General features: G+C 41.0%; 4 protein-coding genes across 8 annotated transcripts in view; 3 read left to right on the top strand and 1 right to left on the bottom strand.

Moving 5' to 3' along the window:
* The window catches only part of tmcc1b (transmembrane and coiled-coil domain family 1b), a 14,935-nt gene extending 1,643 nt beyond the window's left edge, over positions 1–13,292 (top strand). Inside the window, exons 2-9 of one of the 5 annotated variants that reach the window (XM_005741478.2) lie at positions 2,693–2,866; positions 5,384–5,427; positions 5,507–5,639; positions 7,469–8,246; positions 10,499–10,918; positions 12,104–12,588; positions 12,667–12,802; positions 12,884–13,292. In XM_005741478.2, coding sequence (XP_005741535.1) covers positions 7,647–8,246; positions 10,499–10,918; positions 12,104–12,588; positions 12,667–12,802; positions 12,884–13,198 — 1,956 coding nt within the window. In that variant the 5' untranslated portion in view covers positions 2,693–2,866; positions 5,384–5,427; positions 5,507–5,639; positions 7,469–7,646 and the 3' untranslated portion in view covers positions 13,199–13,292. Of the gene's footprint in view, positions 1–1,193; positions 1,345–1,473; positions 1,543–2,692; positions 2,867–5,383; positions 5,428–5,506; positions 5,640–7,468; positions 8,247–8,755; positions 8,891–10,498; positions 10,919–12,103; positions 12,589–12,666; positions 12,803–12,883 lie in introns of those variants that run through there. The other 4 variants (XM_005741476.1, XM_005741477.2, XM_005741475.2 and 1 more) reach the window with 4 other exon arrangements.
* A 2,535-nt stretch (positions 13,293–15,827) lies between these two features.
* LOC102209005 (transmembrane and coiled-coil domains protein 1-like) lies at positions 15,828–18,919 on the top strand. Its single transcript, XM_005741480.2, has 4 exons — positions 15,828–16,067; positions 17,896–18,069; positions 18,142–18,277; positions 18,559–18,919. Exons 1-4 carry the CDS (start codon positions 15,994–15,996, stop codon positions 18,868–18,870), a joined length of 696 nt encoding a protein of 231 aa, XP_005741537.1. The 5' UTR covers positions 15,828–15,993; the 3' UTR covers positions 18,871–18,919.
* A 1,112-nt stretch (positions 18,920–20,031) lies between these two features.
* On the bottom strand, positions 20,032–21,665 carry h1m (linker histone H1M). Its single transcript, XM_005741481.2, has 5 exons — positions 21,431–21,665; positions 21,120–21,355; positions 20,947–21,046; positions 20,822–20,871; positions 20,032–20,335 (listed from the first exon to the last, which is right to left on the bottom strand). Exons 1-5 carry the CDS (start codon positions 21,522–21,524, stop codon positions 20,093–20,095), a joined length of 723 nt encoding a protein of 240 aa, XP_005741538.1. The 5' UTR covers positions 21,525–21,665; the 3' UTR covers positions 20,032–20,092.
* A 604-nt stretch (positions 21,666–22,269) lies between these two features.
* Positions 22,270–26,493, top strand: part of LOC102192817 (uncharacterized) — a 6,243-nt gene continuing 2,019 nt past the window's right edge. Inside the window, exons 1-5 of the mRNA XM_005741511.1 lie at positions 22,270–22,355; positions 24,833–24,880; positions 25,130–25,174; positions 25,349–25,645; positions 26,253–26,466. Coding sequence (XP_005741568.1) covers positions 22,334–22,355; positions 24,833–24,880; positions 25,130–25,174; positions 25,349–25,645; positions 26,253–26,466 — 626 coding nt within the window. The 5' untranslated portion in view covers positions 22,270–22,333. The remainder of the gene's footprint in view (positions 22,356–24,832; positions 24,881–25,129; positions 25,175–25,348; positions 25,646–26,252; positions 26,467–26,493) is intronic.

The raw sequence follows: 26,493 nt of genomic DNA on the forward strand, positions 1-26,493 counted from the left end.
TATATATATATGTATGTATGTATGTATGTATGTTTGTGGAGTGTGCAGAGCTAGATAAAGTGTATGAGAGGGTGTCAAGAGAGGAACCGTGGTACTGCATGAGGAAGTCATGAGTGGCGCAGAAGTATGTGAGTGTGGTGCAGGACATGTTCGAGGACAGTGAGTCAGTTGTGAGGTGTGCGGTAAGTTCAAAGTGGGGTTAGGATTACACCAGGGGTCGGCTCAGAGTCCCTTCTTGTTTGTGGTGGTGTTGGACAGGTTGACAGGCGAGGTCAGGCAGGAGTCTCCATGGACTATAATATTTGCAGATGACACTGTGATCTGTAGTGAGAGCAGGGAGCCTGGAGAGCTGGAGGTATGCTCTGAAGAGGAATGAAAGTCAGTAGACGCGAGACAGAATACAGTGTGTGAATGAGAGCAAGGCAGGTGGAACGGTGACATGCAAGGAGTAGAGATAGTGAAGGTGTTAATGTAAATACCTGAGGTCATCCATCCAAAGCACCTGAAAGTGCACAAGACAGATAAAGAAGACGTGTGTAGGCAGGGTGGAGATGAACGTCACGGGTGATCTGAGACAGAAGGATAGCAGCAAGTGAAAGGGAAAGTTTACAAGATATAGATATACATAAGTTAGTGACAGAGTTCAGCAGTGCTACAGCTTCTGGGAAGAAGTTGTGTTTCAGTTTGTGTTTGTGGGTGTAAGTGTATGACGAGGCTCTAGAATAACCTGTAATAATGACATTAATAGCCATGTAATGTAATAAACAGCTACTAAATGTGTATTAACGCTTTGTTTTGTTGAAAACGGGGAACTCCTGCAGAACTGCTGCTATCACTGGAGAGCCAGTCATAAACACCTGTCACCTTACACAGCGGTCATCTTCTGGTTTATACATTCAAATCAGGGATGTTGGGTGAACTTTAATATGAAGCCACATTACAAGGCGTGGCAGCAGTGAGAGGTGATGCTAGCCTACACTCTGTTCTTTGCAGGATACACACACTGTTAAATCAATCAGGTCTCCTGACAACACAAAAACAACACAAACTGGCTTTAAAGAGTTTCGGCTTCTGTATGTAGTTTGTAAAACATTGACTGCATTTTAAAGAGCTTCACGTGAGCTCCGGTGTGATGTGGGCAGGGTTTTGACACTGCGATATGTGCTGTTATCATGAATTTTAAGCATGACCTCGCTCCGCTTAACACCAACACCGGTGTGCACCGTGGAGTGAAATAAACGCCCTCCGGCTCCTTTACGTTAGCTTGCCCGGTTAGCCACCAGTGGAGAAGCCAAGCCTTCAATTCGGGGAAAGCGATGTTTTCTGACTTTAGCTGGCACAACGGTTTGTACCACTCTGAAGTAAAGCCGTAGATTTCACGATTGTTTTGTGAAAATGTCCAACAGTAGTTTTTTTAAAGCCCGGACCCACGAATATAAGCTAGCGAGCTGCTAATTCCATCCTCTTCTTATCTCTGGCTAATGTTAAACCGCTGGGCTCGGACTATTTGCAGTAACTCAATAACGGCACTCATACAGACAAGTATGTACATACATAATTTAGTTTATCACAGCGTCTCCTTTTCAATTTTTAAGTACAGGCGTTACTACAGTTACCTCACATGTAATGACACCGAATGCACCTGTAACCCCTCGAGTAATGTAATTACCTAGCCGGGGCTGTGTGGTGATGGGTAAACGACGGGCGGCTTACGTGGTTTTGTCAGGGTGTTTTCTTTTCCTACCGTCCTTTATTTCACAAAGAATGAGTGCAGAGAGGAGTTGTTCAGGTGATATGAATCAATCAATAACAGTAACACGAACAAAAACAACAGAAACATGCCGGGGACCATCATTAATTCATGGTAGAGCTTAAACGTACTCAACCACCTCTCTGGTTGAGAAAATGAAAAAAACATTAGCACAGTACAGTTTGATTTAACTCTCTTAACTTCATTGAAGCGAACTGAAGTAAGTGTCAGTGCTATAAATACATTTAGCTGAGCCTTTTTGTCTTGACAGGATCATTTTGGTGCTGTAGTATATTTAAAGGAGACTTTTTTTATTAGTAGGCACAGATCCTTTTCACTCCTTGTGCTTTGATTGTGGCAGATTATTCTTACAGACAGCGATGTTTACATCTGTGTCAGTGTCGCATTATTTTATTGTAGATTTGCCTCCGTAAACCTGTCCAGCACATAATCCCTCTGGGCTATGCAGCACTATTAATTAACATTACACAGTTAATTAAGCTAAAAGTCCTCAGGGGGGCGGGGGCCCTGCGCTCTACAAAATTAAACTACATGTTTTCATTCTGCCATCCAACGAGTTGTATGAGCTTCCTGACATAGGGGGGATGGCTGTAACCATTTGTTGTGGATTGAATATCGGATATTAAATGGCCTTGGTTTGTTGTGTGTGCTGTTAGGGGCAATCCTTGTGGTTTTTAATTTAAATCCTCATACATCAATTTCAGCAGCACTGCAAGAACACCCTATTACAGCTTTGCTTTATAAGATTGTTAGAATTAATTATTGGTGCCAAATATTGACTCTACTTTTAGTGCAGGAGGATGGCTGCTTGTGGTCTTAATAATACAGATTATGTAACTGCTTGATTATTACCGCACATTAGTACACACTTTTGCGTCTCTTTTTAATGCTTGTTTTTCTTGTTCTTCTTTTTCTTTGCAGCATGTGATCTTTCTAAATGTCCACGGAAACAGTTGACTGAAGTTTGACAGCTCTTCTGCCAGTTTTAATTTGGAAAAACGTACCCAGAGGAAGCAGTGCTGGATACTTGCCTGGATTACTGAGTCTTTTTCTGTGGCAATAGAATAGATCTATTGCACATGACCACATTTGAAGGTACGTCTTATCATCAAGTACACTCCTGCTGCAATGAATGCCCTTTTTGTCAGGATTGACATTGTTGGATCTTTTCACTTATCTATCTCTATCCCCAGTTAAATTAAGGAATAAACTAATGCATTCAACCTAGTTTATGGTAATGAGTGTGAATAAGAGTATTCAAGAGTATTTCTGAGGCCTCAAAACAGATGATCATGCTGGAACTCCCAGTGCCCTGGGAAGAGTGGATCGAGGAGGCCAATGAAAGGAAACGAGTAAAGTACCAGGAACTAGTGCAGGAGTGCAGGGGAAGGGGCTGGAAGACTTTCTATGAGCCCATACAAGTGGGTTGTAGGGGCTTTGCCGGATGATCACTCTGCAAAGTCCTAGGCCGGCTGGGCGTGGCTGGGGCAGCCAAGAAGAGGGCCATCCAGGCTGTGAGTGAAGCGGCAGAGAAAGCCACAAGGTGGCTGTGGATCAAGAGGGCTGATCCGTGGGTAGCTACTGGTATGCAAGTTGGGGCCTGATCACCCCCGGCTGGGTCGCCTGGGCGAGGGTGTATGATGTTGTGAGACCCGAAACACCTGATGACCCCAGGATACATCACTGAAGATGCGTACCAGTGCATCCAGGAGCTGTGTCTTTTATACTAGTAAGACACAGCTCCAAAAGGACTTGCTGACATGCTCCAAACAGGAACGCTGCTTGCATATTTCTGGTGTAGGAACTTGTGGGTCGTTTCAGGGCACCTTGAAACAACAACTGGTTGAAACAACAACAGCTGGTTTCAGTGGTTAAAAATTGAATCATAGCAGCATTGGTTTAAACTCTCTAAAGTCAATTAACTACCTTTTCTTTCCTGAAAAACGCTAATTTAGGAGAAGTGGAACGATGTTCCCTCTGTTGTGGTTTCATTCATCCTCGAGCTGCCTCGTGCCTGCCGCTAGTTCCTGCAGTGAAAACGCACCTCATGTAGATGATGTGCCCATGCAGCAATGTATGTACACAGAGTGATGGGCGAATGTTGGCTGACCCACTTCAAAGAGAACACTTTGCCCACAGCCTGGAGGACTCAGATGCCTTTGTACTTTTATTGTAGATGTAGGACGTTGTCTCACATCTGTGTTGAATATTTGTCTTCACACGAGTCTTGTAAGCGATTCAGAGTAATAATGTGTGGTCAAAGAGCTTCTGTTTCTCATATCAGATGAAATTTATGCTTTAATCTGTTGGATATGTTGTTATTTAGATAAATATAGTATTCAATACCTCTATGAGCAGGTAGCTCCTCTGAGCTGAAGCAGCAGATACGAAAACCAAGAGCAACAACAGGAGTGAACCAAGATACTGGTTTAAAACTAAATAGCAGCGTTTTAATGTGTTGTTTCTGCAAGAAGCGGTTAAGGAGCTTCCTTTCGTTACTGAACTGTTCACCACCACCTACTCTTGAACAATGAGCTTTCTTCTCAGATGCTGCAGGTCTAAAAGCTGGACCAGCATGCAATGAGTCACAGTGTCACTAATGGAGCATTTCAAAGGGTTTTCTGGGCCGGTTTGCTCTGCTGACTTGTTAAATGATACATACATAGCTGTGCTGACTCAAAGGATCATTTTTCTGTTTGTCTGCAAAGTAGCTCGTCCTCAATCACTTTAAGCCTTGGATGTTTTCTTTATGGCTCAATGAAACAGACGGTACATTGTGTCTCGCAAAACAGACTGTCTGACCGCTCATCATAAAGTTACTGCTGCAAAATAAACCGCATCAGTGACATGCAGCGTCGACTGTAATGTTCCCTTGGTTATCATGCTTTGAAAGATGTATTAAAGGCGTAACGTAGCAAGTGAATATTTGATTTAGAAAACATCAAACCCTCTAATTGGTAATCCTCTGCTGTCCATAAGCACTCTGATTAGGGACAGGCCGCGATCTCACATACTTGAAGCATGCAGAAGCACGGCTTGAGACCAGTTAAATTGCCTGTTAGTGATATAAGAAATCAGCATGCTTGAAAATTGTACTTAAAAATAATTGAGTTTAATTCTTGTCAAAACAAGCCCATGAATTCAAACAAAGAAGACTGTGTAGCGCTAACTCTGCTGTTTGGTTTGGAGCTTGTAGGACAAATGATTTGAAAAGTGTTTAAGTAGGAATCTCTCAGGCTTACATCCCCCCATCTCGTATGTGTTGCAGATGAGCTGTGCAGTGACAGCTCCTTGGAGCAGTTCTAAGCTGCATTCATGTTTTCATATTCATGAGCTGTTGTCTTGTCTTGCTGTTGTAGTGTATATCTAGTAGTTGTTATTCAACAGTAACAATGCGTATTAAACATAAACTTAGTGTCAGCGACTAAAGGTTTTAACCAAAGGTCCACTAGGCTGTTGACGCTTTCCGGTGGGCAACATGTTGGATGCTGATAAGTTGTTTATTGCAGTGCTGGTTTACATATCCATCAGTCCACTGTTTTTCTCTTTTTCTTGTTATTTGAATATTGTAATTTATGTTTTTTATTTTGTCTGTGCTTCTGCTTCATTTAGCCAGTCCTGATTCGTGAGTCAGAAGAGGAGAGGCTGGGCTGATGGTAAGCTCTCTTACAAACTATCTAACCTTCTCTATTGCTCTCATCCTCACTCTGTTGTTTCATGTTGATAAACCCAAAGAGCTGTGTTCAGCACAAACTGACATTTAAAAGCCGAGCACTTGGAGTGGCCCTCTATATTACAGGATGTAGCCTTCTCATGAAATGAGAAGCAAAGTGGGGAGGCCGCTGTGGATCGTGGAGGACCTTACTCAGTTGAGAAATAGATTGTAGTCACTCTCCATTTAGATCTTCATTTATGTTTATTTTACGTTTAGTTTGTTGTGGTCTCTTTGTTAGCATCTGAACATCCTCAGTTACGTTGATTATTTAGTTCTGTAAGGAACACTTTCTGAAATGTAATAATTCAATGATTTTATACATAAGAGCAAAAATAAAGAATGGACACTATCTGCACATGTGCAGTATATCAGATATGAGCATTTCAGAAACTGTACTTGTTTATTTTGTAGATTTTATGTTTTTGCTTTACTGGGTTGACACAGTCATGACACGAAACACGCAGTATAGCTTTCTGGTGGTGATTCTGGTGTTTTTCCCCTTACATATCATGTGAGTAATCTACTTTTAGGATCTCTTTGCAAAAATAAAATACTTAAACAGAGTTGATCCTTAACAGGGTGCTGATTGTGCTTTTAGGTTACATATAATGCCCCTTTGTGTTGCATTAATGTTTCTATGGAAGTGTAGTTATGTGCAGCTTTGCCACAGCCTCCATTCAAACTTACTCTTCCAAGTTTTGTGGCACATGCTCTGCTGTCATCAGGAAAAGCCCTCGAATAACAAGTTTGCTTTGCCTTACTGAACACAGAGGAGCTGCATGAGCACAAATTCCAGCAAACTTGTCAATTTTATTTTTAAAACACCAAATATCCAAATAGAACATTCACAGTCTCTCTTGGTCACAAGTTACTTTGATGCGTCTCCAGTTTAGTATTTTCTCGTCCTCTGACCAGTGGCAGATTGCCCTTGCAGCTATCACACACTGTTATTCTACCTGGTTAGCTGTAATTACATTCCATTCAGCTGTTAATGTGAGAAATAGTAAATGATTCACAGATTAGTTGCAGATTATTAATCACAGTGTAGTGGTTTACACATTCACATTCACAAAAGGTCACCTGTTCAATTCCAGCTGGAGACACAAATTCCTTTTTTGGTTGAGTCAGGAAGGGCAAACGGTGTAAAGCTGTGCCAAATCAAACATGCGGCGCTGCCTGCTGTGACGAACCCTTTTGACAAGGAAGCAGGGAAACGTAGCTTTAGTTGTAGGTTAATAATATTTGCCTTATATGGCTTTTTACATCATATCTTAATTGAATAATCATAGCATCCAGGATGTGTTAACCAATCTGGATGACACTACCTAGTGCACCAGCATCTAAATGTAAATAGCATTTGGGAATTAGTTTTATAACACAAATTATTGCAAATTATATATATGAAGTTTAGTTGCAGATCTCAAAACGATGAACAAATACAAGAACAATAAATATAAGTTTTAATTATTCAGTTGTTCAGTGTTTTGAACCATTTGCTGTATTTGCCATCTCACCAAATAAGAATAACACGATAGATTAACACGCATGTCTGTGTTTTTGGACAACGAGAACAAGTGCCTCATTGATAATAACTGTGAGGAGGAAGGCTGCTCAGTCACCACAGGTCCCGTCTGAATATTATAACACATTTTAAACCCCTTGATGAGCCACAGTGGGTGTTTTGTCTTTTTACTGAAACAGTGGCATTTTAAAAAATTAATATCACGCTAAAAATTACGACTGGTATACCAGCACGTCCAGTACATCTGCCCAGCACGAACCGAAATGGGTACCTACTGTATTTATCCAGATTGTGAACAAACGTTAACTAAGAATCATGTTGACTGCAAAAAAAAAAAAGGTCATGTCTGTGCCAACCCAGGTTTTTGTTGCTTAGTATTGTTTCCTATTCTTCTGCTGCTTATTATGTTCCTCACTCACTGCTGCATGTCATAATACATTTTATTTTCCTTTTGTGGTAGACAAGCATGACATTGAGCCAAGCCACAGATGCATGCCCACTCAAAAGGCCCAACTGAGCGCCATCCCCTCTGCTTCCCTGCTTTCAACCTGCCTCTCAGAGGGCGGGGTGTCGACGGGGCGTAGCTAGTCTCCTTCACACCCCGAGCAGGACCCTCACTGTGAAACTGGAGGTCTCAGATGGATCAGGGTAGTAGTGAGCAGAGTCCAGAGGAGCCGGACGCAGGAGGGCGAGCGGAGCCAGAGCTCGGCAGGAGGGCGTCGGAGTCAGAGCACGGCTTGTCCAAAATCACCCATAATGCCCTGGAGAACATGGGAGCGTTGGGCCATGGCCTGAAGCAATTCTTCCAGCCACAGCGCCGACGCTCCTCCGTTTCCCCGCATGACTCCGCCTCGTCCTGCGCAAGCGCCCCTCCCTCCGAACCCGCTGACGTAGGGTCAGAAGTAGGGGACACCCCCGCCTCCTTGGCCCTCCCTTTGGATTCTGACACCCCTGCCACTTCCGCCCCTCCTGCAGCTCTGAGCCGTGTCCTGCAGCAGATCCGAGGTCCACCAATGATAAAGCGAGGCACCAGCCTGCAGAGCCGCCGCAGCAAGGCGGGCGGCACTGGGGACCCTCCCCAGAAAGGTAGCCCACAGATCCACCGGCGCAGCACCCATGAAGCCCTGTTGCAGGCTGGACGCCCACGCTCCTCTTCGACCACAGACACACCCAGCAGCCCAGCCTTGGCTGACATGCTGCTGACCTCTGGTTACCACTCCACTGAAGAGCCCGACAAGGTGAGAGTCTTAGTTTTGATTCTTGTTGTAAAATCTGGCGTGTTTGCCCTAAAAAGTCTGAACTGAAACTTGCCAGTAAATAAAAGTGTTTAATGTCAGTAATAGTGTGTTATAGCTGGTTCAGGATCTGCCTCCAGTTAATGTAGTATTACTTGTCAAAATGCTTGTTTTCCAAACTGTAATGTCGAAAGACAAAAATAGAACAAGAGTCTTTACTTATACTTAGTTTCTAATTCGAAAATGAGACATTTCCTGATTCACGGATGGAAATTGTAGTTCCAGAAGTCAGAATGACACTCACCTCTAACCACATACAAATATGTGCAGTGTACTGTGAAAGCACAGGATGTGAAGTACAACTCTCACTGCAAATCCTGACATCATTATACTGTATATAGAGATGAGGTCTAAACCTTCAGAATCAAGGTGCAATACTAAGGCTTTGCACTCAGGATTAATTTGTTTGGCTTATTTAAAAATAAACAGTTACATTTTAAAAATAAACACAAACTGACTGGCGCACTAATTTGTGTGCAGGAATGTCAAAACTAAATGAGTTGGACAAACTTGTTAAGAGGCCATTAATGCTTTAGATGCGCAGGGATGAGCTGCTGAATGGGGAGATGAGCTGTCAGCGGTGGAAGGTCAGAGATTGCCTTTGAGTGTTTGGTCACTATGTGCTTTAAGCCTTTCTAAATTTAGCTTTTGCTGTCTGAGTGTACTTCAGGTCAGAGCGGGCTTGCAGGGCTAAACAAACTCAAAACTTGTTTGTTTGACATTTAAGTACAGTTATGAAAGACTGCATGACCTCACAATGGCGGGAAACTCTCTTAAATTGATTATTCGGCAAAACCCCCCAAAACAACCTTTGGACCAGTAACTTGTAATCAGCAGCTCTCAGCTAAAGTCCGCTTATGGCTGACAGTAAAAAAAGTCTCTCAATCTCTTTGTTGTTTACTTTTAGAAGAAGTAGACACTAAAAATTAATGGATGAGTTTTCAGTTTGAGATGCACAAGTTTATATAAACAAATTGTAAATTTAAAGCTAGTTTTTGCATGTGGTCAAACATCACATCCATCAGCCTTGCAGTCCTTTACCTTTATAGTCGGCAGGTGTGTTGAATGTGTTTGTTTAGCCGGATACAAACCGACACCAGTCAGGATCACTGATTCAGAAATCATGTAGGAGGAAAATTTCATGATTTCTAAATATAAAAACTTTATTTATGCTGTTACAGAAGATTATTGTGATTATAGGAATAGGGTCACAATCACACATAAAACACGAGCTTTGTAGAAGATGTTACATTATTATGTAGCTGCTCTACGACTCACCCTTGTCGTTTCAAGTATATTCAACCCTGCAGTTGGAATTTGAAGTAATCTTCCTGTTTTGCAGGTTATTAGATAGCATAACCTTGCATCACCTTTTTGGGTTTACGTCATTTAGTTGGCTGCAGTCGTGTTTTCAGTCATGGGTGTTGGCTCTCGTGTTTGTTGATTTTCTGTTTCAGATTTAATGTTTCTCTCTCCCGCGGCCTCAGGGTGAGGGTGTTCGTTTGTGGAGTCGGGTTACTTGTCCTGGACTTTGTAACTAAAGCACATCACAGGGGAACATTTAAATTGCTGTCATAGCAGCACCACAAAAATTAGTTGACTTGCTGCCTTTTGAATGATTTTTCTTTCCTTCTGTTTATCTATTTTATTCTACTTGTACCTTCTGGATTTGGAGCTGGGCAGTGACAGTTAAGGTGGAATTTTGTTGACAGGTGCCCTCTGCTGTTGTGAATATGTAGTTACAGATCACTCTGAAGGGTGCAAACGTGTGTGTATGAGTAGGTGAAAATAGTCATTTGTATACCTTCAGTTAGTGCTGATTAGTGTTGCAAATCTTTGCAAATTAAACCTTGAGTTTAAAAGGAGCGATTCACAGGTTACTCAGCGTTTATAGGATGATTAAAACTGCAAAATTGGCCCAGCAGAAGCAGTTTGTCATTTTGAATTGGACACAAATGGTGTGATCCAGAGACATTAGAGAAATGTATCAAAAACGATGTTGCCATTTATACAAATTGTGCAGTAGTTGGTACTTTTACACTTTCAGTGCAGGACTTACTAAACTGATAAAACACATCCGTTTAGCACAATATATGAAACGAGGAGGTTAGTTTTAACTATGGCACAGTGATTTAAATGTTTTGATTATGTTTTAAGTGGTTAAATACTTTCCTCTTTCCACTTTTCTTGAACAGCTTGATCGTTACGATGCATCAGGCCCTGCCATATCACCCAATGCCCTCCCATACGGCGCAGATGGATATGACGTGGTTGACAGTACCCCAGACCCCCAGCGTACCAAGCAGGCCATTGCCCAACTGCAGCAGAAGATCCTCAAGCTCACAGAACAAATCAAGATAGAACAAACTGCACGTGACGACAATGTGGCCGAATACCTGAAACTCGCCAATAATGCTGACAAACAGCAGAGTGCACGCATCAAACAGGTGTTCGAGAAGAAGAACCAAAAGTCGGCTCAGACTATCCAGCAGCTGCAGAGGAAGCTTGAGCACTACCACCGGAAGCTTCGAGAGGTGGAGCACAACGGCATCCCTCGCCAGCCCAAAGACGTTTTCCGAGACATGCATCAGGGCCTGAAGGACGTCGGAGCCAAGGTCTGTGTTTTTTTGCTTTTGTGTTTTCTTTAAGCGTCATTTAAAGTTTTAGGTAATTTTTTTTCATAGCTCGCCAAAGCTTTGAAATCATCCTGTCCAAGTCGTTCTCCTGTAGTGCACTCATGCCTTAAAAAAGTGCCCTGACAACAGAACACTAAAATTCATATTATCTCAACCAAATAAGACAAACCTCTGCATTCTGCTCTCTTGCAAGGTGCTGTGGCATTTACCTGAAATACATCACTGCATGTAAATACTGCACATACTGCCAGTCGTTCTTCTCACTGTTGACTTTCTTGAAAAGCAGAACTCTGTTGAATAACTGATCAAATATGTGACTCGATATAGAGGAGTACAGTGGTAGTGGTTACCGTTTACCTTCCATACTAATTATTTATGTTAAACCTTTGTGAATTTTCTCAGAGCAGCTCCCAGGTCACACGGAGGACAATGCTCAATGTTAAGACTGAAATGCATAAACATGAATAACAGACTAGTTATTTTTCTGGTGGAATCAATCCTCAAGTTCTCCATCTGATAGTGTTGCAGTAACATATTTGTCGCCTTTTTCCTTCAGTTTACTTGATAACAAACATCATACAATCTTAATCTGTGGCTTCACCGACCATTTGCTGAGTATCTGCTGCATCACTTCACCTGGTTTAGCCATTTTTGATGATGCCATTGGAAGTGTCAGTGCAGTTGTACAAATCAGCCATGTAGATTAGAGGCGCAGAAGTAAAAAAAATGGACTAGTCTTCAGTTTTTTTACTTTTTTTTTTTATTAAATTGTTGTGCGGAGTCTGCATTTTTCCTGTGGTCGTGTGAGGTTCCTTGGTCACAGCCAATTAATGGGTTAATGGATAATTCAAAATACATCCACAGATTTATCTGTGATTATCTGGACTGCTGAACTGTTCAGGTGTACTCTTATCTTCTAACCAGTGTCAGTTAGGATAGGGTTTATCACCTCTCACCTCAACTTGAAAACATACCAGTAAAAGTTCAAAATGTTGTTTAATTTGTGATTGACCCAGTCATGCACAGATCTGCAGATGTGCCAATTAAAAGTGTGTGCGCTCTGCAAACTGTCTCGATACACTTGGTGTTTAATGTAGCCAGAGCTTTTTTACAGTATATCACAAAAGCATTCTTGAGTATTGACTTGATCCTGTTTCACTACAGGTAACAGGAGGCCTCTCCAGCTTCTCTCAAGCAACTCATTCTGCAGCTGGAGCCGTGGTGTCCAAGCCGAAAGAAATAGCTAACATCATCCGTAACAAGTTTGGCAGCGCTGATAACATCGCAGCTCTGAAGGACTCTCTCGATGAAACCCAAGGAGATGAGGGCATTGGTCCTGGGGGAGCAAGGGCACTTGGAACAGGGGCCTTACCATCCAGCCCAAAGTATCCCAGTGATGATGACTGCTCTAGTGCTACTTCTGGTTCTGCAGGAGCAAACAGCACCCCTGGTGCCCCAGGAGGCCCCCCCAGCTCTAAGGGCAACACCCTTGATCATGCACAAGCCTCAGGCTTTGATGCTATACTCCACGAGATCCAAGAGCTTCGGGAAAACCAAGGTCGACTCGAGGAGTCCTTTGAAAATTTAAAAGCCCACTATCAGCGGGACTACACTATGATCATGGAAGGGCTGCAAGAGGAACGATACAGGTAGATTTGTCATGTGCTCTGCAGTATAGTCTGTTTATGTAGGACTTGTACCATTTTGTGAAATGTGCTGCTTTGCAGGTGTGAACGTTTAGAAGAACAACTGAATGACTTGACAGAACTGCACCAGAATGAAATTTTGAACTTGAAACAAGAACTGGCGAGCATGGAGGAGAAGATCGCCTATCAGTCTTATGAACGAGCGAGAGACATACAGGTAAGCCTCGCTTGGATGAACAGAACACGTGTGCTTCCTTATTAGAGCTCTGTCACCGACTCTTTTGTCTCTCACCTGCAGGAGGCTCTGGAGGCTTGTCAGACACGCATTTCCAAAATGGAGCTGCAGCAGCAGCAACAGCAGGTGGTGCAGCTGGAGGGCTTGGAGAATGCCACAGCGCGGACTCTTCTTGGAAAACTAATCAATGTGCTGCTAGCTGTGATGGCAGTCCTTTTGGTGTTTGTGTCCACAGTGGCTAACTGCGTCGTGCCCCTGATGAAAACCCGCAGCCGCACGCTTTCTACGTTGCTCCTCGTAATTATCCTCGCCATCCTCTGGAGGCACTGGGATGCCATTTCAGAGTATATGCATCGCTTTCTTCTGCACCCCAGATGACCAGCCTGGAGAAGGTGCATTTAAGTAATTTAAACATGAAGGGACCGGAGGTGTGAAAGCGATAATAAAGGAATGACACTGGCCCATGTGGGAAGATGAATCTCAGCAGTCCTCCTTTTTCCAGCAGCTTCTCAAAACACTCAGGAGGATTACAAAGCTGTCTGTCACTTTACTGCTCTATGAAATACGTTTCGAGGAGAATAAAAGTGGATACGGAGAGAAAAGGCTGGATGTTTGATATGGACTTTCTATATCTGGTGCAATTGTGGCACGAGCATACTGTAAAAGGGTGAACGGGGCATAGTTGAAGGAGCGGGCTGAGAGAACTGCACACTTGATTTCTCTCTTCTGAGTGAATTTGTTTACATGTGGGAAAACTTTTCATTGTTTCCCCACAGAAGAAAATATTATTCAGAGTTTTATTACTTTTCAACTGATTCAAGTGGTATTGTTTTGGAGTTACTGCTATTTTTAATACAGCCGATTGATGGATTTTTATGTTCTTTTTAACTGTAATGAGCCTACAGTGTTCTGCAGTCATAGTCGCCCACGCTCTCTTTTTTGTACTTTTTTTTTTCTGGTCTTGTGATTCAGTTTCTTTTCCGTCTGCTTTTTTTCCCCTCTTTGCTCTATCTTTTCAGATTTCAGCTTTTATGACCAACACTTCTTCTCTCTGCTCACTACACTCTAAAGAACGGGGTGCTTGCACATCAGCTACATTGCTCTGGGTCAGACACATGTGGGCTCTTGTTTCTTACTGGATGTGTGAAGTCAGTAACACTGGTAACGGCACAGCCAGGATATTACTATTATGAAATTTTGTGCTTGGAGTTGCAATCATGCAAACCGGACCCTACTATCCTGGTGGTTTTTCCACTGCAGAGGAATCATCTATGAACTCATTTAACATACTTGAAGAGCGGTTAAAGTGCTCAAAGACTCAGTGCTTCCGTACTGTTTCTATTAGTGACAATGAAATAGTAATACTTTTAGTTGGGTTTTTCTTGTTTTTTATTTTTTAATTAAAGATAAATAAATTTGCTGTTTAAAAACTGAGCTTGAAAGTCTAACTTCTCTCCATCCTTGGTTGTCTATAAAAATCTGTTTTATGGAGTCATACACCTTTAACATTAAAGAGGGTTATAGTCAAAATAATACGAAGGTAAAAAACACAAAAACGTTTGCTCGCTGGCATGATCAACAAACTGGTTTCAGGTGATTTGACCTTTTTGACATGAGAAGATGGGCATGGTCAGCAACATTACTCAGGTAGGCAACAGTGATCAGCCTGCACTAAGGGGGCTGTCAGTGTGCTATCCCTATGTCCCGTGCACCAGGGATGTCAGACTCTGTTTACATCGTGGGCCACAGAGAGCTGTGTTTGACCCTCTGTAGGCTGGATCGGTGAAATTCTCCTTCTGCCAGTGTAAAGAAGTTTAACCACACATGGAATGATTCACATATCTTAGAAGAAGAAAACAGAAGTGCAGCTTCGACAGAGCATCTCAGTTCTTCTAAAAAAAAAAAATAGATTCCGTAATAAATGGAAGAAATCTGTCAGCATGGCTCTCTGGGCTTAAACTGTAACACATAGATGTGTAAAATTACAGAAAGCTGTTAGCTTATTGCCCAGTAATGAAAAAACGTTTTTTTTCTGTAGACCCTCTATAGAAAAAAAGAAAGTTCTATTTTAGATAGTGAAAAATGCAGGAAATGTTCTGTTATTTAAATGCTTATCTGCTACTTAGGTAGATTGATGTAGTATGAGAGGCCATGGAGGAAGTCTGAGTCTAAAACGTGAAAATGCAGTTAAAAGTCCAAAATCTATACCTTTCTTCACATTTTACAAAGTGGGCCAGTAGGCCAGATTAGAGCCTCTGATGTGTCCCCGGCCCATTTGACACCCCTGCCTACACCACTACGCCATCCCCACCCAGACCCGTAGATACGAAGCAGAATAGAGCCATGCTTTCATGTTGTTTAAGACCAATTCTGACCTGATCATCTGAGTGTTGCAGCAGAAGTTGAGACTCATCAGACCCGGCAACATTTTTAAATCTTCTATTGTCACATTTTGTGTGGAGTTGTAGCCTCAGTTTCTAGTTTCCTCACCGGTGTGGTCTGCTGCTGCTGTAGTTTGGAAAAATCCCAGCAGATCAGCAGTATCTGAAATAATTCTGGCACATGCAATCATGCTACGTTCAAAGTCAGTTTGAGCTTCAGCAGCTCATATGGAGCCTGTCTACATGCCTAAATGCAGTGAGGTGCTGCCATGTGATTGGCTAAGATATTTGCAATGAAGATCATATCAACAATTAAATGTTAACCTTTCTCATCGTCTCATAAAAGGGTCGAGAGTGTACAGAAAAACAAAAAACGTCAAAGCCAACAGATGCTCCACACAATCCATTAAATCTGCTGTCGTTTTAAAAACTTTTTTTTTCTCTGTTCCCCGCGGATGAAGGTGAAATTGAGCTGGGAACTGCCTCCTTCTTCAGACCTTTAGCTACACCCAGCAAAACAACTTCTTTTATTGAACTACCACAGATTTTATTTAACTGTAGAAAACTTACTGAACCTGAAACACCGGATAGCAGATCGTTTACGACATTCACAAACCTGAATCAGCGTGAACGTTTCTGTTTCTGACAGTTTTACATGTTGTTACGCAACATGAACGTTGGGCACCAACGTCGTTTTACTGTTTACAACATTTATCGCTTCGATTCCGCTAAACTTTAACACATGCAAAGTAGTTGGATTTATTTATTTTTTTATTTTTTTAAAGGTGACAAATGTGTCTCAACATATCAACGCCTGAGAGGTCACTGACACCCGACTACGACTCCACGATGTCACTTGAAGCCAGGTGAGCATGAAGCGACCAATATAACCAGGAAGAACTGCACAGTCATCAAAAATGATGTTCAAGTGTGAGGTAGGGATCTTTATCGCCGTGTACTGTGTGTTGGGTGTAAGTCTGCAGGCCACACACACGGGGTACAGCAGCAGCAGCCTAAGGGATGAAAGCTCCCGGTGAGAGGCGGGCAGATAATACCGATACCAACGCTGGTATCGGATCGATACTAGCGTGATAGGACCGTTACTTTGTTTCTATCCTGTTACGTCCCCCCGAAAGGGTCTAGGCATGCGAGTGAGGGGACCAGTAACAAATGAGTCCAGAACAGAATGAAAGGAAAACAGAGGTGTTTTTAGTAAATAAAATAGTCTTTATTATAGATAATCTTAACATAAAGAGCCGGCAACGCCGTTTTACCAATAACACTTGGAAAAAGGAAAAAAGGTTGCAATAACAAAGAACACAACAACCAAACAAAAACTCCACACCGAGGAGGCACTTCCAGGGGCCCACAAGCTCACCCTATCACTAGCAGCAGCCCACACTACTCACATAAAGCAGCTATACTATTCCCACAACTCCACACCAAGAACACCCCACCCTGCTCACAGCTCATCCCCAGCTTATATGAACTCAGAGAGGTGATTGCTGACTGGGCCCAGGTGGTAAATGAGTCCAATGAGCAGCAGCTGTGTCCTGGGGCGAGAGAAGAGCAAGAGAGAGACAGAGGGGTGGAGCAAGAGAGGAGGAGGCGGAGAAAAACACCACGCCCACACAAGGGCAGTATCAGGAGGCCCAGCTAGGGCCCTAACATATCCTCTGTGGTCTGTATAAGCCCAGGTGTTTCTTGAAATGTAATAAATAAAAATATCTTCGAGAATACTGATTTACACTAGGGTCACAGCAAACATTTACTCAGCCAATCACATGGCAGCAAATTTAACAATGTAAGCATGTTGACATGTTCAAGTCCTGCTCCTGAAGTTCAAACAGTGCATCAGAATGGAGGAGAAAGGTTATTTAGGAACTTGAGATTCCCATCATAAACATACAGCTGAAACTGCTCAGAGTTTTTGGTCCATGTTGACATGATAACCTCACACAATGTTTCCAACACTGTGCTGAATCTATGCCATGAAGAATTTAGCCCAAAGTGGTCCAACCCATTACTAGAAAAGTGTACCTAATAAAATGGCTGGTGATTGCATATTAACATTTACAACTGTTGGATGTTTCATGCACTCTAGAAATGACATTTAATACAACATTTACTCATGCCCTGGCGTGATGCTGATCGACTGTGATGATGGTTTGGAGTTCTGGGTGAATTTTTATTCTCTCAGTCATTTTTGTAATAGGTTAGTTCCCATTTTATCAGCACAACTTAACAGTGACATAATGGACTTTTTAAATAAAGCATAGATAGATTATAAGCAGACACCACACTAAAATGAGTGCTTATAAATCGTTTTAAATGAATTTTTGTCCTAATGCAAAAAAACCCATTGAATTTAAAGACTTTAATTTAGTCTCACTTTTTTTTTTTTTAAAGAAATTGTTTTATTATTTTAAACAGCAGTAAAAGACAGATTTTATCAGTAAGGACACACTGCTCATTGCTTTTTACTGTAAGTGGAAAAAGCATGCTTATATATGTAGACAGAGACCCACTTTGAGGCAGACCAATTTTCAGGTTACAGCCGTCATCTGGAAAGCACGCTGTTATCCAAATACCGCTAGTAACAATCAGGAGGCCTCTACATCTTCTTTCAGTCCAATTATTCAGCAACTGTGGTGCAAAATCTGACTAAAATGTCTCTTTCAATATCTTATACAGTAGCTCAAGGCAGTGTACCTGTGACCACAGCGAGGCCTTTGATGATGTACTGAAGTACGTCGGTAAGCTTCAGGAAAGCCACAGCCAACTTGAAGAACACTTTAAAAACTTAAATGCGAGTCACCAACGAGACTACTCTTTGCTCTTTGAGGACCTTAAAGACCTACAGAACAGGTACTATATTACTCTATACAGCTGTGTAGGCTGAAACCATCTGCTGTTTTTATGTAGCGTTGTGTTTTGCAGAAGGGAATCTCTAGAAGAGCGATTCATTGACTTGACAGAACAGTATCAGAATGACGTTTGGAACTTGAAAAAAGAGTTAGCTGCCACAGCAGAGAAGAGTGCTGATCGGTCTTCTGATGCAACACAAGATTTTTATGCAAGTTTCAAATAATATTTTCCCATGTCAAGAGAAGTTGTTCCAGTATGTAACTGATGTGCTGATTCTTCCTTTCTGTACAAAATAAAAAAAAAAAAAATCCAGATTTACTCTTTACTATTCCACCTCAGAAAAAAAACTCCAAAAACAGATTCTGACAGGGCCAAAAAGATGCCAGGCCCTTTTTAACCACTATAAGGGCCTGGCATCTTTAGCGCTGGCTTTGTAACTGTACTTCTCCTTGGGCAGTAGAAAACTTCAATTCTGTCTCTGGCCTGCAGGAGGTGCTGGAGGCTTGTGAGAGACGCCAGTTCAAGCTGGAGCAGCAGCAGCAGAAAGAAGAGGATGCAGGGCATCCAGAGACATGGGCCAATACCACTGCACAGACAGTACTTGAAAAACTAATCGATGTATCGCTAGCCTTTATAACTGTGCTTTTGGTGCTGATGTCCACAGTGAGCAGCTGGGTGGCCCCATTTTTCAAGACAGCCCTTCTAATGCTTTGCATGCTGCTTTTTCTGGTCCTTTTGTCTTTCCTGTGGAGGCACTGGGATGTTATTTTAGAGTACCACCAGTTACCCTTCTGCAATTAACATCTTGGAAACAAATAAAATGAATGCTGTTAGGTTTTGTATTGTTGATTGTCATTTATGCTTAGAAATATTTAACCATATATGCTTAGAGGTGTATAATCAATTGTGTAGTGATAGGACTGTGATCTTTAACAGGCTGCAAAGGCTTGGTGTGTATTCCACACTAGAATGCACACCCACATCCTGGGAGCACGAGAGAGGTCGTACCTTCTCTTATTGTTTTATGGTAGGATTAACATAGCTACGTCTGTTCTAGTCTAAGTGCTTTTTGTTTAGATGAACAAGGAAGTCGTTTATGGGGTCACACTCTGACCACACACACACAGTATTCTTTGTTCACATGTATACCTATGTAAGATGCTATATGTTAATGACCCTATGCATATTCATGTAACCACAATAAAAGGAGTGCTATGGGGAGCCTGGCTGAGAGTCTGATGGAGGTCAAGTAGTGGGACGACACTTGGCTCTAGGCAGGTCTCCCTCTCATACAAAAGTAAACCAAAAAACTTTGGTGCCTGATGTTTTACTTTTTGCTGCGAATTATATCGTCTTCAACGTTCCAGTGAATAGGTTCAAGCTACAAACCTATCAAATGCAGACACCACTCCGTCATCTTTATTACTGCAGTGTATGGAAACTTAAATCTAGTGCATGTGTCTTACTACAGAACGCAATAGCCCATACAGTGAAGTCCGAGTTAAACAGGAATGAATCCTTTGTTTACAGGACATGAATCTACAGCTGAGGATGGTCAACATAGTCAGGGACATGCACCAATTTATAGAAACAGTGACTCAGTTTGGTGAAGAGCCCACTAGGTCAGCTCATTTACACAATTGTCTGCTGAGACTTGTGCAAATATGGTTCACTCAGAAAAGCTGCCACCTGAACGTTAAGTTCAGAATGTTTGCAGATGAACAACTTTTTATTTTGAAACCAGGTTACACAGCATTATAGACTTGCCGTCATAAACTCACAATTGCAAAAAAAAAAAAAAATCGGTCAAGTTTCTTTCATTGTAGGACATGTTAGACCTCCAGTAGCACAAATGCAGAAGGTCTGAAGTAAATTAGGCGCCAGATTCAATACATTTGCAATGCTTGGGGTTAGTTATTGTATAGTCTAGTATTAAAGGTAATTAGAATATACTCAAATGCACTCGAGCTAAAAATTTAGATTTATTTGAAAAACGATATAAAAACAGTCTAGAATTACAAGTTCAATCTTCAGACTTTGTCCCTCGTTTTCCGCTTGATTTAGAAGCCACTTTACTGTCCGCTTTGGCAACCTTGGCCTTTCCAGGCTTTGACTCCTTAGTTTTCTTTGCTTTAGTCTTGGTTGAGTCAGCAGTTTCCTCACCATCCCCAGTCGGTTTAGCTTTTTTAGCCTTTGGCTTCTTTGCTGGAGCAACCTTTGATGTAGAAGCCTCTTCATCCTTCAACTTTTTGGGAGGCTTTGAGTCCTAAAAGGCAAAAGGGGAATTTAGGAGACAGCAGTAGATTGAATGTCAGAATTTTATGAACCCTGGAGAGAATATAAACTACTTTACCAGACAAATAAGAGATCCTACGAAAACTGACATGTTCAGGACACTTTACCAAGCCATTAACCCCTTAAAGCCTGAATTGTAACGCAATTGCCAGAAAATTCACTTTAAGATGAATCTGACAAATGATCAAACACTCCAAATAAAGTCACATGTAAATAAAATACATCAAATTTGCTACATCTGGCTTAAAATAAATGCTTAAGTTGTGCAATTTGGGATTTTTTTCCAGGATTTTTCCTCCAGTGAGGCTGCACATTTTGTTGAAATTTATAGTTCTGCAAAAGTAACATTCTGACCATGAATATAGATGTAAACTACCATGAGCTTCATCCACATTCTTAAATACATGAAGAGTCACTTCCCAACTTCTCATCTAAAGCCAAACTTGCGCCCGCTCACCTCTTTGGACTTTGTTTGTTCATTTGCAGCGTCTTTCTTCTTTGTGGCACCTGTAAGAAATGACGAGTTGACACAAAGTAACAGCTTAAATTACTGCTCACTCGAGGTTTAACGGTCATTCATACCCGCTTTCCTGGGCTTCTTGGCTCCATCCTTGGCTGCTTTTGGAGACTTCTTCACACTGGGCTCTGCGTTTTCGGCTTTTGGTTTAGTCTTCGGTGCAAGCTTAATAAAGACGAAACCCGTAACTGACATTTGAACTCTTCGTTTGAACGCAGCTGCAGATGTAACCTCTTACCCTAAATCTCCTCGTGGCCGTTGTCGCGCTGGAGTTTCCAGGCTTCACCAGCGTCCCATTTTCCACTCCCTTCGTCAGGTTTTTGCGAACTAAAGTCTTCAGCCTCGCCAAATCCACCGACGGATATTTTTCGGTGATATACTTCAGTATCGCCTGGGATGAAACCCCTTTGCGCGAGTCCAACGCTTGAAGTGCTTCTTTCACCATGATCGCCGTGGATGGATGAGGCGCAGCATCTACGCAGAGTAAATTTACATATAATTTTTTAAAGTTCGTTCCATCTTAAAGATTTTCGCCTTTTGCGCACATACCCGATTTCTTTTCCGGCTTCTCATCCACCGACGCTTCGCTTGTGGATGAATCGAACAGCTCAGTGGAGTTTGCTGGTGGCCTTTTGGGAGGCATTTCACTAAAAATCTAATTTTAAAAACAGGACACAATAAAGGCAGACAAGCTAAAGTCTTAAAATATGCGTACTCTCCTTTTATTTGGCAACTGTCTCCGTTTTTATGCAGTTGTTTCCGGTATAATGAGACCAGGTGAACCGCATCGCACCAGGTGTGGTAAATTAGGATTTGAAAGCCACCGCGGATTCATCCAACTTAATGTGTTATCACTGAATCCTGTCACCTCATCCGGAGTCAAAACACCCAAGCAGTGCTTCAAATGCACAGATAGCAAGGCGACATTAAAACAACGCTGCCTTTTTATTTGAATCGTCTTTGTGGCTGAGACTGAAATCTCAGACCTAAATAAATGTCGGATCAATGTTAAATAGGCCTACTGATTAAACTCGACGGTGTGACGACAGTGACGTATGCTTTAATCGGCTGATCGAGATTTTGGGAATAATATTTAAAAAACACGGATTTATTACCAAGAGACAACCTACCCAGGGACTGAAACGCACTTTATCATATGCATATCTTTGCTGACTGTATTTGGCACTTTATGCAACCTTTTGCACCTCTTTATGATGATATTTGTAATAGTAAAATAAACTGTTTTAGGTGGTTAAATGTTATGCTCAAAATTAGCTTTTGAGATGTGAATTTAATCATTTTTAGTTCTAAACAAGTTGTTGACAGGTTTCTAAAATTTCACGTGCTTTATTCACATTGTGTTTTTGTATTTTCTTTTGTAGTTGGTGCAAATGCATTACACAGAGAATTTTCCTTTAGCTATAAGCAGTTCAAAGCTACAGTCTAGGCTGGATGGAGGCAGGACATCACAGAGGTAGGAGAAAATTCCCCAGACATAATTTCAAGCTAAATAAAATATTCTAAAAAGTATTTAACGTGAGTTAAATGAATAATAAGAAGTTTAATAAGGATAATGTATTCCAACATCATTACACTTTTATCCTGGCTGTAGATACAGAAGTACAATACTCTGAAGTATTGAGTATTGTTAGTAATTTGCCTTTTAATATGAGTTGAAATGCCACAAAAATTGATTAAATGAAATGTTTTTCTTTATCTAACTGGATAATTGCATGTTGATGTACATCAGTATGCCAAAATTAAAAGATGCCAGGTTATAACAAAACTGATCATTTATATCTGTAGTCCCAGGCCAGGTCACATAAAACATTAAAATGAACAAAGACATAAAGATATACAACAAAAATAAATACATAAATGAGTTCTGGGTGGTCACACACCTGCTTGCTATCAGCCAGTGTTTGAGATGCTTCCTATTTTTGTTGCTGTTTAGCTTTATTACTGAAGTTCTCCGGTCATGTTGTTAATATTATCTCAATATTATCTGAGGGTGCAAAACTGATTAAGAAACAATATCAATGCTCAATGCAGAATTCATCAAATTTAGACTGAAAGCACAATGTTGAACAACTATTGTTTGCTATCTCAGTGTGCACACTTGTGTCTGTGTCAAAAGCAGATGCGTGTCACACATTGTAGACATGCGAAAATGATCTTTACTTTAGTAATAACCGCCTTAGTGGCTTCCGTGTTCTCATAGATAAAATTACCTCCCAGAGAAAAAGGACAGGAACTAAATTCGTACTCACAACTCATCACTGAAACTTTGTATCTAATTTACATATGAAGCAAAATCAAATTTAGATTGCTCAGTGACTACAGAGGCAGACTTGTGATGAGTGTAAAAATGTTTGCGTAGGTGAGGATGAGTTCATGCTTGAGTTCAGCCTTGGGTCTTGAAATGCCTACAAACAAAAAATGGCTTTGATATGTTTATATTGAGGACTTCAGAAACTCAGCCGCGGCTCCTCTGAAAACACAATGTAGTGGTGACATGATGGGTTTTCCACTCAGAGTATGTTTTATGAATTTTCCTCTGGGGCCACACAGGACACTAGGACTCTTGTGGTAAGCTTATAATCGGATAACATTAGTATTAAACAGAACTGAGTCCAGCTTATTGATGCAGCCCTTCACAACAGTCCCAATTTCCCATGTGGTCCCTTGGGAAAATGAATTAACCACTCGTGCATTTAATATTAGTTCTTCATCCATTTATTGAATTTGCATGCAGCATGCACCATTACATTATGCGACTTTATTTCTATTTTGTCTATTTCATAGAGAAACAACAGCTCCAGTAACCCTAAAAGATACAATGTAGTGGGCTCCATTTTGCATCTTTTCTCCTCCACCTTCATATGAATATAGTCTCCATGCATTCATGTGTCTACAGACATACAACAGAAGAAACACAAATAACATATCAAGCAGACATTACTTAAAAAAGAGGCTGATGATTTGCAATGAGCCATTGATTGAAATGTCTTAAATGTTGGATATGTAGAGCGCTCTGTTATTGTCTCTGGGTTGCAAGTTGGTAAAAAAAATCATGTCGATCATGGTCTGTAGTCATGATTGTAACATTATTTCAGTATTATCCGAGAGTGCAGATGTAATTAAACTTAGTCTGATAGTGCAATGTTGAACATCTTTATGCATACTCAATTATTCAGGTAAGAAAATCTCCAAATGTTGATTCTGTTCATCTGGATGTAGTGTTTCCAGTGAATGCGGCACTTTCTGAATGTATCGTTCTCCCTCTGAAAAAGCTGAGTCCCACTTTTGAGAATGTTGAACATCGTTTCAGCTGTTGTTTAGTGCGCACATTTGTCTGTATCAAAAGCAGATGTATATGATGTGTTGTAGAGGTGTTAAAAATTTCTATTTCAGTAAAAACCATCATAGTGACTTCAGTGTTGTCATAAATACATTTATTTAATAGAGCTAAAGGGCAGGAACGAAATTTGATTTGACCTCTCATCACTGAAACTTTGAATGAATCTATATATGAAGCAAGAAAACATTTAGACTGCTCAGTAAAGAGGCAGAATATCAGGTAACAGGTTTATCAGGTAACAGCAGATACAAAAGCTAAAATGTGCGCTTTACTGTCTTATGAACTAACTTGTGAATACTTCATGTGTTGCAGTGCTTTGAAAATAAATGCAAGTGATGCATGTGTGCAGATAGTGAGGCCTTTAACCCACACAAATTCAAAGTAAATGATGCTCAAATGTGCTCTTCTCATTAGCCTCTTTTCACCCCTCTGCTGTGGTTCTTTGTTTCTCAGTAAAACATGTACGGGTACTTTCGAAAGCTACATCATTGTGGCCTTTGGCTGTTGTTCAGTGCTGTTGCTTCCTGTCTTTTTTAGTTTGAACAAGTTCTGCAAAATGACAATCAGTCTGTTCAGTTTGGCTGTTGCAGTATTCAGCTTCATCATGGCTGGACACCTGCTGTTTGCCATCCTCATGAGTAAGTTAACTCTCTGTAGATTTCACCATAAATGAACTCAGGGTCATCTTTGCAAATTACCTACATTTTTCATGGCTGGTGATTCTATGGTTGTTAGTTTATTGAGAAACTATTGTTCTTGTTGGATTAAATCTGCATTTATACAGACTGTGAGCAAGAACTAACTCAAACTTTAACAGTTCAATTGTTTAAATGTTACATATGTGTTATTATCCTGTTATTAACACATGCATGTATTTCCCTTGTTAGACATGTTATTTCTGACAGTTTCCTCTCATGAGTATCAAGTCCAAGGTCAGTCTGCAATTTACAGTTTTAATTTCAAACTGTTCTTTTAGCATCATATGAACTGATACAGTCTGCAAATAACCGAACAAAGTTTTCAACACTTTGTTTGTTTACAACAAAGTGTGTTGTCATAATAACCTTTTAGATATTTGATACACGTATTTCCCTCTAATCTTTCAGCTCTCCTTCCACCAACACTGACAGTGAGCACATCAGTGATCTCAGAGACTGACTCAGTCACATTACACTGTCAGCCACCAGCATCTGCCTCAGTTCATCACTGTTATTTTTATACTGGGGAGCAACAAAGTAACAAAGGCAACTCGTGTCTACAGACACTGACAGGAACTGAACTGCTGTTTATGTCACATCAGAGATCACCTGCTGAGGTCAAAGTCAGATGCTTTTACACTGTGAAATATGGAGCTGTGAATTCTCCTTCACTGCACAGTGACACATCCTCCATCACCATACAAAGTAAGAGACTCTTCTTCCTGTTATTAGATCATTTATCATATAATTACATTTGGCAGGAATCTGGTGGACAGTGCTTCATGTTTAGGAGAGTATGTTAAAGTTAATTGTTACAGTTGTTGTCAGTTATTACTTTGCAGGTCTTTGGTTATAAACATCTGGCCTACTACACTGAACTAAATTTGCAGATACAAAAACCTGATACAGAATCACTGTTTGTATTTCATATAAAAACCTGTTATGATAAAATTATGATGGATTTCAGTTACACCTTTCTGTCTGTTCATATTAACAGACATGACGTGATGGTCCAGCTGATATTTAACCAGTTCAACATGTGTTTCTCACGCATCATCTGAGAAGGCTGAATGTCAAATTTTACTGATTCGTCGAATACATGTAAAATACATTTCAGCCTCCATGTGGTGTTAAAAGAAATTTCAGGGGATCGAAAAATGTTGTAAATGCTGTTGTTGTCAGTTGTAAAATATGATGACTGAGTGTTATAGTAGGACAGTTGTGATTATCACTGCTGTCCTTGTTTTTGTACTGGTAAAACATGCAGAATATGTGACTGATATCTAACGATACTGCATTGATCTTCATGTAGGTCAAACACCACAGATGAGCGTTCAGCATTATGATGGAGAATATGTTTTCATCACTTGCTCTCTGCCTGGATCTGTGAAAGATGACACAAAATGTAATCTGTACTTTGGAGAAGCAAGTCGTCCAGTCCGAAATCTAGCTGTCTCCAAGGAAAGCAGCAGAAAAACCAAACAGAGGTTCTGCCAGTTTTATGTCGCAGTTCCTGATTTTTTGAGGCATTTACATTATGTTCAACAAAAAGA

Source organism: Pundamilia nyererei, unplaced genomic scaffold (genome assembly GCF_000239375.1).
Source record: "Pundamilia nyererei isolate P.nyererei 1_Seehausen unplaced genomic scaffold, PunNye1.0 scaffold00110, whole genome shotgun sequence".
NCBI classification, from domain to species: domain Eukaryota; kingdom Metazoa; phylum Chordata; class Actinopteri; order Cichliformes; family Cichlidae; genus Pundamilia; species Pundamilia nyererei.